The sequence below is a fragment of the Pantherophis guttatus genome, chromosome 2 (assembly GCF_059756535.1).
Source record: "Pantherophis guttatus breed Tessera chromosome 2, ASM5975653v1, whole genome shotgun sequence".
Lineage (NCBI taxonomy): Eukaryota > Metazoa > Chordata > Lepidosauria > Squamata > Colubridae > Pantherophis > Pantherophis guttatus.
Window position 1 is genome coordinate 43,624,071 of NC_142064.1, and position 13,511 is coordinate 43,637,581.

General features: G+C 35.6%; 1 protein-coding gene across 3 annotated transcripts in view; it reads right to left on the reverse strand.

Annotated features, from left to right (window-relative positions):
* The window catches only part of KIAA0825 (KIAA0825 ortholog), a 161,897-nt gene that overhangs the window by 84,523 nt on the left and 63,863 nt on the right, over window positions 1–13,511 (reverse strand). For all 3 annotated transcript variants that reach the window (XM_034440675.3, XM_034440674.3, XM_034440676.3), the window contains exons 17-18: window positions 10,074–10,233; window positions 6,713–6,865 (exon numbers count right to left, since the gene is read on the reverse strand). In XM_034440675.3, the coding sequence (XP_034296566.2) occupies window positions 6,713–6,865; window positions 10,074–10,233 (313 nt within the window). The remainder of the gene's footprint in view (window positions 1–6,712; window positions 6,866–10,073; window positions 10,234–13,511) is intronic.

Consider the following 13,511-nt stretch of genomic DNA (forward strand, 5'->3'; position numbering starts at 1 on the left):
CTGTCTACCTATCACACAAAAAAAATTATCTATCCCATTTTTGAACCATCTATCTCTCTTGGGAGATCATCATTTTGCATCATAAATATGAATGGTTAGTACACTTACCTGATTGAACTAAGTAAGATTTCCAAATTTTGGACAACCATGAAGTGGCAGCAAAGAGTTAATGACACACATGTTTCTTTGCTATAAAAAATCTACTTGTCATACAAATTTTTATACCACAGATCAGGTAGCCCTAATCACAAACAACAGCTCAGACTGCCATTCTAAAAGTCGCATATTATCTGCCAGGATTTAAACATCCTGATTCTAAAGATGGAAGTAGAAAGCTAGGATTATGCTTCCATTTTACATAATTACAGCAAAGGAAGGCCATATAAAAAATATTAGAAAGCGCTATTGCTAAGTTCAGATATGCTAAAAGATCCTCAAAAGGTGGTTGGCTTCATTAATATCCTGATCCACTGGCTTTCATTAATTAATGAAACCATCTCAAAAATTCACACAAGGCAAGGTCATTAATCTAATTTATCAAGTCAAAACATAGAGATTTGTAAATTGGATTCAGAGGGCAAAATGGGCGATTAAGAACTGCAGGAGACAAACATAAGGTGGTAAGCAGGTGTCACAAGGCAAGGCAGAAATGTGATAAAGATGAAGCAGAGGGACAAGAATTCCATTACCCCTACTAATCTAAAGAGAATGAACTGTAAAGGAAGCTGTTCCAGCGCTTAAAGTTCAGTCTCTGCACAATCCCAGCAAATGTGTGATATCTATCAGTCCTCATTAAGACCTCATTGAGAGATTGAGTACGATTTTGTACATTACAAGGCAGTCTATTTTATAGCAGTCCAGTTTTCAGAAACAACTTTGATTGACCCATTTTAGTACATGACAGTCTATCACAGTGATGACTAACCTTTTTGCCATCACGTGCCAGGAAGGGGGGGGTCACGCACACCCACACCCATAATTCTATATGCCCTGCCCCCAAGCATGCGCGTGCGACCCACCCATCCCCTGCTCCTGGCACGTGATGGCCCGGTAGGCCTGTTTTTTTTTCTCACCTGGCTCCAGGGTCTCTCTAGGAGTCTGGGGAGGACGAAAACGGCCTTCCCCACCCCCCGGAGATCCTCCGGAGGCCGAAAACGGCCCGTTTAACAACTTCCAGTAGTTCTATCATGTCTTCCTGCCATTTTCCTGTGACTGTTCCAGTTTACTGTTTCCAGTTTACTGTTCTCTATCTTCTATTAATAATGGATCTAACGTTCCCTTTTCTTCCTTTTACTTATATTGTTTCTTTTTACTTTCATTTAAGTTCTTCTTGTGTTTTAGTCTTTCCAGCTTTCTACAAATACTAGGCACTTTGCTAGTATACTTTCTTGATTATTATACCTATTTTCCACTGCTTATACATTTCTAGCAGTCAAAAACTTCCTATGTATTCACTATAATTTCCTAAGTAGCCCCCATTTTCATTTCACTGGAATATTGTGTAATTTTATTTTCAGGATCTTTCTAAGTTCCTTTGAGGATTTCTGTCTAAAGGATTCCACCTAATACTTTTCTAAACCAGATGAAATTAGTTGCCCTCATATCTAATTATGCTCCAATTTCTTTCTGTAGTATCCTGATCCACAAGATGGTATGTCACTTCTTCCTAAGATTCCCAACTGCTTTTACTTCTTCAACCCTTAGTCTGAATTGGGATTTAGGAGTGCACTCGTATCATTTATTTTTCTATCTTCTGAAAAATGAAACAGTTAATAAGACCACTTAGGAATATTTGGGACTTTACAGTCTTCCCCAAGGTGGTTTTCCAACAGACATCCAGACAGATGGTCTCCCATTATTAGCTATAGGCACCTAGAACATTCTGTAATCTCATCCACAAGGGCATTATCCAGATCTTCTACCTGGCTTGAAAGTCTTTAAGACTTCTATAATAATATATTTATTACTCCCCATTCCTTATATTCTTAATCAAGCATTTGTATTAGGAGTCTTTTACTCAAATTCTTGTTCTCAATATTGGGTCTTCATACACTGCCCTCTTCCTCATCTCTCTCCTTTTTTAATTCTGTCCTAACCCCTTTTTAATGTTATATTCTTCAGTCTTTACATTCTATTCATGAGATTTTATCTCAACAGTTTTCAGTAATGTCTACTAAATTATGTTCATCTTTCAGTGTTAGGATTTCTAGTTCTGTTTCTCTGTTTTATAAATATACTGGGATTCTAGGGGGCATGTAACTTGGCCTATCCTTTCCTGTATTTATATGCTCATAATTTATATGCTCATTATTGGGTCTCTTCATGCTGTATATTTCTCTGTCCTGTCCAGGGCTTGGCTTTGCATTATTTTCTAGATTCGGCTCCTCCTTCACACAATTTAGTTTAAAGCATTTTGATTCAGGTTTGCATGGTGCCTTCCAAACAAATTCTTCCTAGCTTCCATGAGGGTCCTTCTTAACAGAAGTTCTTCATCTTGAAATATTTCCCATTAAGACTTTCTGGATAGCTGCTTACTTCTAGAATCCCTACTCATCGATTATCAAGTTCTTAGTCATCCCATTTCCATAGATAGCAAGATTTTTCCAGAGTTTCTTAAACAAGATTTATTAAAAAAAGGATAGGATAAAGTTACAAAATACTCAATAATTGAATGTTTTCCATTTAAATCAATTTCCTCACTCCGAATGCAGAGGCTTTCTTTTTTTTCCACAATCCCTATTTTAACTAACAAAGTAGAAATATTCAGAAGTTTAGGATACGGAAATCTCTTAGGATCTAAACATACCACTATACTCTTGCTGGGTCACAGTCTTTAAAAAATGAGTGAAGAAAACACTTCCAAGAATTCCAGAGAATATAAAAAGGTACAGTGGGAAAAAAGAAACAACAACAATAATCTCTCTTTTCCCTTACACTGTCATTAGTAGAAGAAGGCACAAGTTACCAAATAAATGGCCAAATATTAGTTGTAACCTTGCTTATGACAAAAAAACATAGAATCACCAATAAAGGTAGTAAAACATGATATAACTATGTGAATATTTTGAAGAAAAATCTGATTACTTGTTAACAATATCAATTTACTGGATTATTTTTATATGATAGCATAATGAAAGAATGTTTTACAAAAATCTCTTAGTTGCAAAGTCGAGGTAGTATAACAAAGGTTTCTGAAGTTGTAACTATTGTACAGTAACAATTGCTTGTCACTTGCAGGTTAATAGAGCAATGCAGTCCTGTCACACGGTGACTGAATTCTACCCAGAGTTGTCAGCTTTTGAAGGTCTTACAGTACTACAGTATTAATGAATGAAGGAGTCAGTTGTAACAGCTAAAAATATTACCTGCATTCCAAATTAAAGCCTAGCTTAACTTAACCATTTAGTCAAGCAATATTTAAGACAGCAGAAAATCCAAAAGACAAATCTTCAATTTGAATTGAATTTATCTGAAATGAAACCTTAATCACCTTAGCCAGCATTCATGAGTACCTTTATCAACTTTTTATAGAAATATACAATATGATAAAAATATGTGTTCATTAAATGTTCAAACTAATTTTTGCCAATATTTTCAATTTTCTATCCTCTGCACTCAATGTTTTGAGGCAGGATGAGTGAGCAAAGAGATGCCACAAATTTTAGTGAAATGCTACTTTATTGTTATAGGGTTTAATAAACACAATCTTGAAAGCCTGCCAGAATTTCCCTTAGCCCCTTCTTATACCAAACAGAATCAAGGAGAGGTCAGTTTAAGTTCTTTCTCACATTTTCTCTTTCCCAGGAGTAAGTTATCATTTCTCCTTCCTTAATGTCTCATGCATGTATTGCCAAGGTTACCACTATTAATATTTCCTAGAACAGTATGGGGAATAGCTCTCACACTGTTACTGGGATTATAAATAATTCCTAATGCAGCAAAGTAATTAACAAAAAAGTAACATAATTTTGTGCATAAATTCCTGGTCAAATTCAGCTCTGAATATGTAAGCAAGTATGTCAGGTTACTGGCTCTGACAAGCTGATGGTTCAGCACACTGAAGCACAGCTTTATTGTTAGCCTAACAAGCTGCTCAAAGTCAAGTCAGAGAAGGTCATATGTGACCATACTGGCTCCCTCAAGATATGAAGCCTTTGAGTTTAAGACATATATACCGTATATCTTGTTGGCCATCTTGCAAAGTTGCACTACAGAGCAATAGAGATAATGTTGTTGTTAATTACCCTGTAGAATGATTTACCTGGATACCAAAACAACAAGGCTGCCTCAAGGTTTGTGTGTGTTTGTGTGCTAGAGACAACATATTCAGCATATGAGACAATGATTGCAACGTTCTTGCTGCTTCAGAATCTGCGTGCACCGCTGAGCATCATAAAAGTACTACTAACTCAGAGAATGTTGATTATCTGTTTGGGGCATGGCTCATAACAATCTAATTCCTTTTGCAATGGACAATTAGGTGTATCAGAGCTGTAAACACTGACCATCTGCTGGCCAGCAGATCTCTAGATTTGAGTTACTAAGTTTTCAAAACAAGACAGGTTTTTATATTTCTGGTAAAGAAAACAAAAGTTCATGGATTTCATGATATCTAAAGGGAAACCAGGGGAGAGGACATAATTGAGGAGTTTGTAAAATAAAAAATGAAAGAAGAATTTTTAGAATGTTGAGGTGGCTTCTACCCCCTCAAACTCAAATTTCAAGAAATTAATATGAGTTATTATACCAAGCAAATAATAGATTTATCCATCTTGTTCTAATGTTTATGTTGATTTATGTTTCTCATGGAGTTTAATCTGCTATTTCTGAAAATAGAATTTTAAAACCTGGCAACTATAATTGATGGAGGTTTTTCAACAGTCCTCTCAGATATTTTAATATTGTCTTCTATAACAGAAGGGAGATGCTTGCAAATCAGAGACACAAATACTGAGTTGTTTGGTTCTTCTGGCAACTATAAAATGTTATCCAGGTGGCTCAGTGGTTAAACAATCTTAACCATTTTATTTTTTAATTAAAAGGGAAAATTCAAGGAGGATTTTTCTACAAAAGTAAAAAGGGAACCAAGATGAGTACCACTACGGTGAATTAATCCTACTTAATTAGTGAAAGGCCATCAGTTTAACCACAGAACCATCTCACACAGATTCTGGCAATTAAATTATATGCAAGAATCCCATTCTTTGAGATTTGTGTCAAATTGTTAGGTAATACTTGGTTGCTTAGGTAAGACTATATTTCACGTTGGAAAAAGGAGCAGGGTTGCACACAGACATTCCATAGGGTAACATCTCCATAATCTATTTTTTAACTACTTCTAGTAACCAAAATAATTTGGGATTTATTATAGCCTCTCTGATACAATCCTGTTATAATTTGGGAACAGATTTGCTGTTTGCCTCACATAGTAAACCAATATATTAACTTCAAATCTCTGCTACATGTCAATTTCACTTGAAACCATAATATCACCAAGAATGTTACACTCTTATATATTACTGATCTGAAGCTGCTCTGAGTCAAGAAGATAATTCTCCATGAGATGAGATTGATCTAGATGTTCCAGCTAGTAAGACTGCCAAAAGTTCCAAGTTGTATAGTTCTAGGCATAAGGGGTCAAAAGAAGACAATAATCTTCTGGTAAAAGATCTATTGGCTTCTTAAGAATTTTGAGAAACCAATAAAACACCCAAAGCCTTAACTTTCAAACTTCTAGGGAACAATACACAAGTGGTGATTAGAGTATCTCTTAACCCCTTACATCAGATACAATGATTGAACCAAGTTCAAAATTTCTATATAATAATATTTATTATCTTTATCAATTTATAAATGTGCTTATGTATAAGAGCCATGGTGGCGCAGTGGTTAGAATGTTGTACTGGAGACTACGTCTGTTGACTGCCGGCTACCAGCAGTTCGGCAATTTGAATGTCACCAACTCAAAATTGACTCAGCCTTCCATCCTTCTGAGGTCGGTAAAATGAGGACCCAGATTGTTGGGAGCAATATGCTGACTCTGTAAACTGCTTAGAGAGAGCTGTAAAGCAATGCGAAGCAGTATATAAGTCTAAGTGCTATTGCTATTATGTGAAAAAGCAATTAACATGTAATATTGTACCTAACTGGAAGCAATTTCTAGCAAGAGTATTCATTCCATCCCATACTGGTCAGTATTATATCTCAACTCAATTTACAGTATTTGGATGAAATCTTAAGAGTACAATCATAATACATGAAATAGAATGGAATGAAATGAGGTGGCAACATGGGGAAGATGCTATAACAGGAGAAACCTTGCCAATACAGATACCAATCCTTGCTTCTATGAATCACTTATAAGCATGATTCATTATTGCATGCAGTAGATTATCAGTGTACATCTCCTCTTCTAATTCCCAGTGCTGGAACTGTATGAAAAGCTTTATTTAATTGTATAAGATAAATGTCACTACTATCCTTTTTGTATTTTGTATTTTAGGAACTTGAAAGCAAATGCCTGCATGCCTGCCTTCTTTCCTCCTTTCCTTCTTTCCTGTCCCGTCCCATCCACCATGTCAAATGGTGTAAATGTATATCCAAAGAATTATAATTTCAAGGCTTTCAAAAGCAATCTGAACTAGGCATTGGATTTCTTTTGTTAACAGATTTAAACAATAAACAACATTAGGTATTTCATATAATGACTAACCTTTTTTAACACATTAGTGCAATACCAGTGGTGCACTTGGAAAGGGTCAAAAACAGGCTGTTCTTTGCTTCTTAACATTAGACATAAATGTCTGATGTTTGCTGGATCTTCTTCAGAAGTTCCATCATAAGATAGCTGTTCGTTCAAATAATCCTTAAAAAAAGAATTCCAACTGAGTAATAATTACATCAGAGAAGAACAAAGAGGTTTGGTTTGTTATGTAAATGCATGAAGGATTTAAATTCCTTCTATATATTTTTCAGAAACATAATTAAATAATTGTATCTTTTGTATCTAGAATAAATCTTTTAGATATTTCACACTGATGGGATTGTGGCTACTCTACAATATCATGAGGCACAGTGACTTCCCTGCTTGAGCTGCTTGTGGCAAAGTTAGTAATGGATTACATCACAATAGTGTGAGGGGATTCCAACTTGCTTTTCTTGAGCATGGAGTCAGAAGTAGCTTGTGAAGTCATGGCCTGGCCCTATCACTTGTAGCAAAAGCCAGGTTTTTATAGCCTTCCAGAAAGCCAACAAGCCATCTGGATATCCATGGGGAAGCTGTTCCACAGGGCACATGTTGCAACAGATTATGTACATCTGCTAAAATCTTCATGATGAGATTCAGACTGAGATTCATCCATTGAGGGGATGCTTGAATTTGGTTTTGCCTCAGGACAATAGCAACACAATCTGGATACAGAGGGCATTCAAATCAGTCCCCAATCATGGTTCTCTGATTCTTTTGGATTTTTCTGAACTGCTCCCATTATGAAAAATTTCAAAGTGAATTTGGGATTATTCCTGAGGCTCTGATGCATAGCTCAACAGAGGCCTTGTTTGCCACTTGGAATGAGAGGGCAACAATGGTCTTAGATTGGTTTGCACCTGGCATTGCTGTGGTGCGGACAGATCAGATGGTACCCCCTGGTTTTCAAAGATCTATGGGAGATGAAACAGCAAAAGGGATGCCTAAGTATCATTGGAGAAAGCAAAAACAACCAAACATGTGTAAGAATCTCTATTAAGGATGACCTCAAGGCTTTAAGGGCAATCTTTCCCTGTTCAAAAAACCACCACTAGACCTGACGCATGGGATATTTTTTAACCAATTTCCAGCCTCCTCTTTGGGAAAAAATATGGAAATGGTAGTTGAGCTTCAGCTTCAATGGATTCTCGAAGTAACAGATTATCCAATTCTTTTCAATCAGAATTCAGGCCTGACTATAGCAATAAGACAGCATTGACTGCATTTGTGGATGACCTTGGAGGAGTCAGGAAATCAGTGGTATTCTTAGCCTGGCCCTCCTTGATTTGACAATGGCTTTTAATTACCAATGATCATGCTATCTTCCTGGCCTGATTTAGAGGGTGGGATGATGTTGTAGTTTTCTTCCTCCCTTAAAGGGCTGTTCTAGTTGTTGGGTGGGGAGGAAGGTTAAACCCTAGGAACCTGCTTTGTGGGCTACTTCAGGCTGTAAACTCCTAATCCTATTGAAACTTTATAGAAAACCACTGAGTGAAGTCATCAGGTGGCATGAGTTGAACTGTCATTGAACTCTGATAATATTAATTGTACATTTATGCCTCTTTTGATTCCAAGGTTCCTCTTTAGTGTGTGGAAGCTCTGGGGAATCTGGATGGGGAGAAACAGGCTTAGTTTCAACCCTAATAAGATTGAATGGTTTTTGGGCCAATATTTTGAGAAACCTTCCACCTTTAGTACTGGATAGGATGGCATCCACTTCCCCAGGCAGAACTGGAATATAATTTGGGGATCTTCCTGGAATTATGGCTCCTATTAAAGAACCAGATAGCAGCCTTGGATCTGTCCTTAAGTGTTATTCAGAAGATGCACTAGTTGAGAATATGCCAGTGTGGATAGCTATGGCCACATACCATTGCACTTATGCTATACCACCACTTTATGAGCTGCTAATAGATTTCCATATAGAATTCAAGGTGCTGAGTATCATTTGTAAAGCCCTTTACGGCAGAGATCTCCAACCCTTGGGCAGTGGCCTACTACCGGCCCACTGCCCATTCGGAACTGGGATGCACAACTGCCAGGCAAGCATGCGCACACAAGCAGCTCCACTTGTGTGAGCGGTGGCTGCTTGTGCAAATAGAGTTGTGCGTGCTCACACACATACCTGCCACTCGCACAAAACCTTTCCCTCTCCCTTCCTGCTGGTATGCCAAGCCGGAAAAATTGGGGACCATTGATTTATGGCACAGAGTTGATTTACCTGCTTGACCAATATTAATGCTTGTTGATCACCACATTCAACAAAGTTGGCATGTTCTAACATCTTTCAGTGAAGCAATGTCATCTGATCGGACCCAGGAAGTATCCTTCTCTCTAGTGGCATCTGCTTTGTGCAACACTTTTCTCTAAAATTCAGTCAGGCCCAACCTTATTGGCTTTTTGAAAATCCCTAGAGATATGACCCTTGGACTTTAGGCATTGGACTAAGACATTGAATGAGTGACTCTGGGAGATGTTTTAAAAAGTGCTTTATGGAGTTGAGTGATTGTTCTTGATTGGTGGTTCTTCATTTTTACTTCCACCTATTTACACCCAAATCAAAATGGCAATTCCTCAAATAATTAACAGACCGTACATAAAGTTACAGTGAATAATCAAGTTACAAATTCCATCTTTAACGTTTGCTCCTAAATGAAATGTTCACAGAAACTAGTACATATGATGTAAAGCTGACAAAAGAAATTACAATTAAAACACTAGCAATCTTGTTCATTTATATAATTTTGGAGTACAAGTATACACATGAATCTAATATATTAATCAGTAGTGGCCCGTAATTGAACAATGACAGTATTGAATGTAACAAAGAAAAAATGCTTCAGAAGTCAATTCAAAAATAAAAGTTACCTTATTTACTCATTGGGCAATTGGCACAAAGCCGAAACAAATATAAGCTTATATTTTTAAAAATATGATCTGTACACATCCATATTCTTTTAATTATTACATTAATCTACTTTTCCTTGAAATAAAATGGAAATAAAACAAAACAAAAATAAATGGAATCAAAATGATTTTGAACATACTTACACAAATGTTTTTTGTGTCAGTTTTAGAAATCAGAAATCAATTAATGAAGGATGACAGAGTCTATATACGTAAATAAAAGGCACATAATGCCCTAAAATAACCTTTTATGAAAAAATGCAGAAAAGCTTAAAGCGAACAGTGTAACCCAGTGAGGTATTGACTCAGGTATTGACTTTAGGAAGCATTATCACCTCCTTGAGTAACCCTTAGCTGCCAGCAGATGCTGCCTCAGGCCACTACACACCTAATTGCTCGGTAAAAAAGGCCGTTTCCCTACCTCATTGAGCTGGATGATGTGATAAATTTGCCTCAGGTATTCACTGCCACCTGGTTTGTGGCAGATATCCAAGGCCATCATGTTTATTTTCTGCTCAGTCAATTCAAGCTCAATAGTTTCCTCTTCTGAGTTCCTACTATCTTTTGCAGTAGTAATTGTACTAAAAAGGAAGCACAAGTATTACAATATGAAACAATGAATATTGCCAAAAGATAGAGCCTTAATCCAGGAGACCAATATAGTCACATTTCCTGATTTGGGCTCTTCAGTCCTTATAGTGTGTGATTATATGATAAAATGATAGAAACACCGTTTTGCAAAAGTCCCTCAGTGTAGTTAAAGAAGAGAAAAATGTAACTTTGCAGGTATCTTTTTACTGTTACAACTACCTTTCTGCTTGTCTTTTTAAATATATGTGTCCTCTCTTTATGAACAAGTACCCCAGTAAAAAGAAAACACAATACTTCAAATTAAAAACATGCTAAACTCTCCTCACTTTATGAAATAGTATCCTAAAAAAAGGAAAACATTATATGAAAAACATGTTTAATATAAAAATATAAGACAATTACATGCTTTTTATTATTCTTAACCAAAAAAAGCACACTTTCGGTAACGTAACCTTGGTTTCTTATTTTATTACATTATTTTAAATCCCAATTAACACACCACACAAGTAGTCATTATATTAACTTTATTATTATATTATATTATTATATTAACTTATATTAAGATTTTAAAATCTTTTTTTAAAATTCAAGGTATTACTCACTGAATAATCTTATATCAATTTTCAATTTGGGAAAACAACAAATTGTTAAAAGCTTGCACTTCCTTTTTGTATGTGACACCTGGGCTGATTTACCAAACTATTCCCATTCTAATATTAATTATTCAATATATTATGATCTGATTATAAGTTTCAAACTGCATCACAGCACTGCATCCATCCTCAATTAGCAATTTAGAAACTCCAAAAGCTATTATAACATTTTTAATTATAGTAGAGCCAATAGTACAACATTCTCAATGAAAACCAAGTATTTATTCTTATCTGCACTCTAGTATATGTCACGTCAGAATTAAGCTTCATTAAATTCAGGTGGGCCCATCCTCAGATAAACATACATAGGACCATAGGCATAAATATATATATTTATATATAAATAAGCAACAAATTTAAGTACATTTAAATCTATTTGCATGATGCATGTATGTGCATAGAACCCAGTAATTAATATTACAATCTAATACATCACTTCAGAATACTCAAGGCAGTAAATAATTTGAAATTATAGTTACTACAATTTAATTCTGCAGATATATGCTATCATTACATTTGATCTAAAAGTTTCCAAAGAACTACATCTTTACAAGCATAGCAAAATTAAAAAGTAGTGTTTTGAAGTTGTATAGCAGTGCAGCTGAATGTTATGTCAAGCTGCTTACAGGATGACATTGAAAAAGTTGAGGCCCTCTGACAAATGACTGTTTCAGTGTCAGCACACAAACTGTATCCTTTCCTGTCCATCACTTTGCAGGTGAAGCAAATGATTGGATTCAGTCAGTGTTGTGATTAATGAGTTCCTCTCTAGATTTGGGACTGCCTATCAATCATGTCATTAGGGAGAATGTGCCCTGAAAGAGGCAGACCTCAGCCAAGGAATAACTGCATTCATCTTAATCTTTATATGCACCCAGTCAGGCAACTCAGGGTCACCATAATGAAAAATAATAATGTTCGACTCAACAAATTACATTGAAAGCAGACATTTCTTTTGAGACTGTGTATTCTCCACAATCTTAGTTGATAAGTTATAATTTGGGGGGGGGAGTAGTTAATAATAAAGTGAAGGTTATTTTAGTAATAGTTTAATGTACAAGACAGACAATGAATACAATTGTAACTTTTCCCATAACTCTGACCACTATTTCTACGAATATGAAATTTATGTCTGTTAATTGTAATATTTTATTAAGCTAAGATTATATTCTTCAAAATATACCATAATCAAAACTACATTTGATACTTTAATTTTCTTAACATATGCAAAATGAGGACCCGGTTTGTGGGGGCAATAAGCTGACTTTGTATAAAATATACAAAAGTATGAAGGGTATTGCTTAACGCACTGTAAGCCGCCCTGAGTCTCCGGAGAAGGGCGGCATATAAATCAAATTAAATATATATATATATATATATGTATGTATGTATGTATGTATGTATGTATGTATGTATGTATGTATGTATACTACAAAGTTTATAACATTACACACAATCAAATTTAATAAATGTTTCAGGAGGATAGTAAAAAAGCAGTATCCTAAATACAAACATTCTTTTTTTGCTTCATTTTTCCTAGTTTACATGGAAACTATAACTGTGTTTTTTAATGTAGCCATTTATTAAAAATGGAGTTGTGCCAACCAGAGCACACAGTGTCATATTTCCAAAGAATCTTTCCCTGTCTGAGGAAATAAGTCCAAAACAAGCCAGTTTCCTTTGGACAGTTGCTTAACAGTCATCTTCTTTCTATCCATGCCCACTAATAGAAATTAAAAACAACTGCCTATGTTCTTTGGATAAATGGGTAATATAGGAAATATATTCTTTGAACATCATCTTTGAGTAACAATGAGTTCCAGGATTATCAGAGTATTCTGCATGAACACAATTGCAATGCTGGACTTCCACTTTTGAGATGGAACTATAGGCCTGTCTCTCGTTTCTCTCCCGACTAAGGGTTTTCAAACTCCTGTATTATCAGACCCTCTGCATAAAGATTCTGATCACTGGGTAATTAAATTTTTGTATTATATATTTTCTTGTTTTAAATGAAATTTAAATTAAAAATTAATTGTTTTAAGTGAGACTCATACAGATAACACCTAGCTAAATTCCAACTGTGTGTCATTATCTGCTGAGCCAGAAAAGATGGCAGAAGAAGAATCTTCAATTATCTTGTTAAAAAAGATCATGGCTCAAGTACAAATCTTGAAGCAAATCCAGAAAGATCTGGTTGAGCTTAAGAATGGTTTTTAAAAGATGCAAGAAAAAAAACCAGATGTGTGTGTGTGTGTGTGTGTGTGTCTTGCAGCCAGTCACAATATGTCAGCCCAACCTACCCTGCAAATTTCTAGTGGGAAAAATTGGTCAATGGAAGGCAGGATATAAATACAACTATCTAATTAAGTAACTCAATCTACAACCTAATTTTTATCATTGTAGATCATGTAGGAACAGTAAAAGGAAACCAGGCCACAAAAGAACACGGTGGCTGGACACCATCAAACCTGAAACCAGTCATAGAAAAACTCAAAGAAGTAGTGCAAGATTGGAAGATGTGGAGAAACCTATAGAATCACCAAAAGTCAGACACAACTGAATGGATATCATCATTATCATCCTATCCAATCAGTATCAACAGGAGCAGAAAA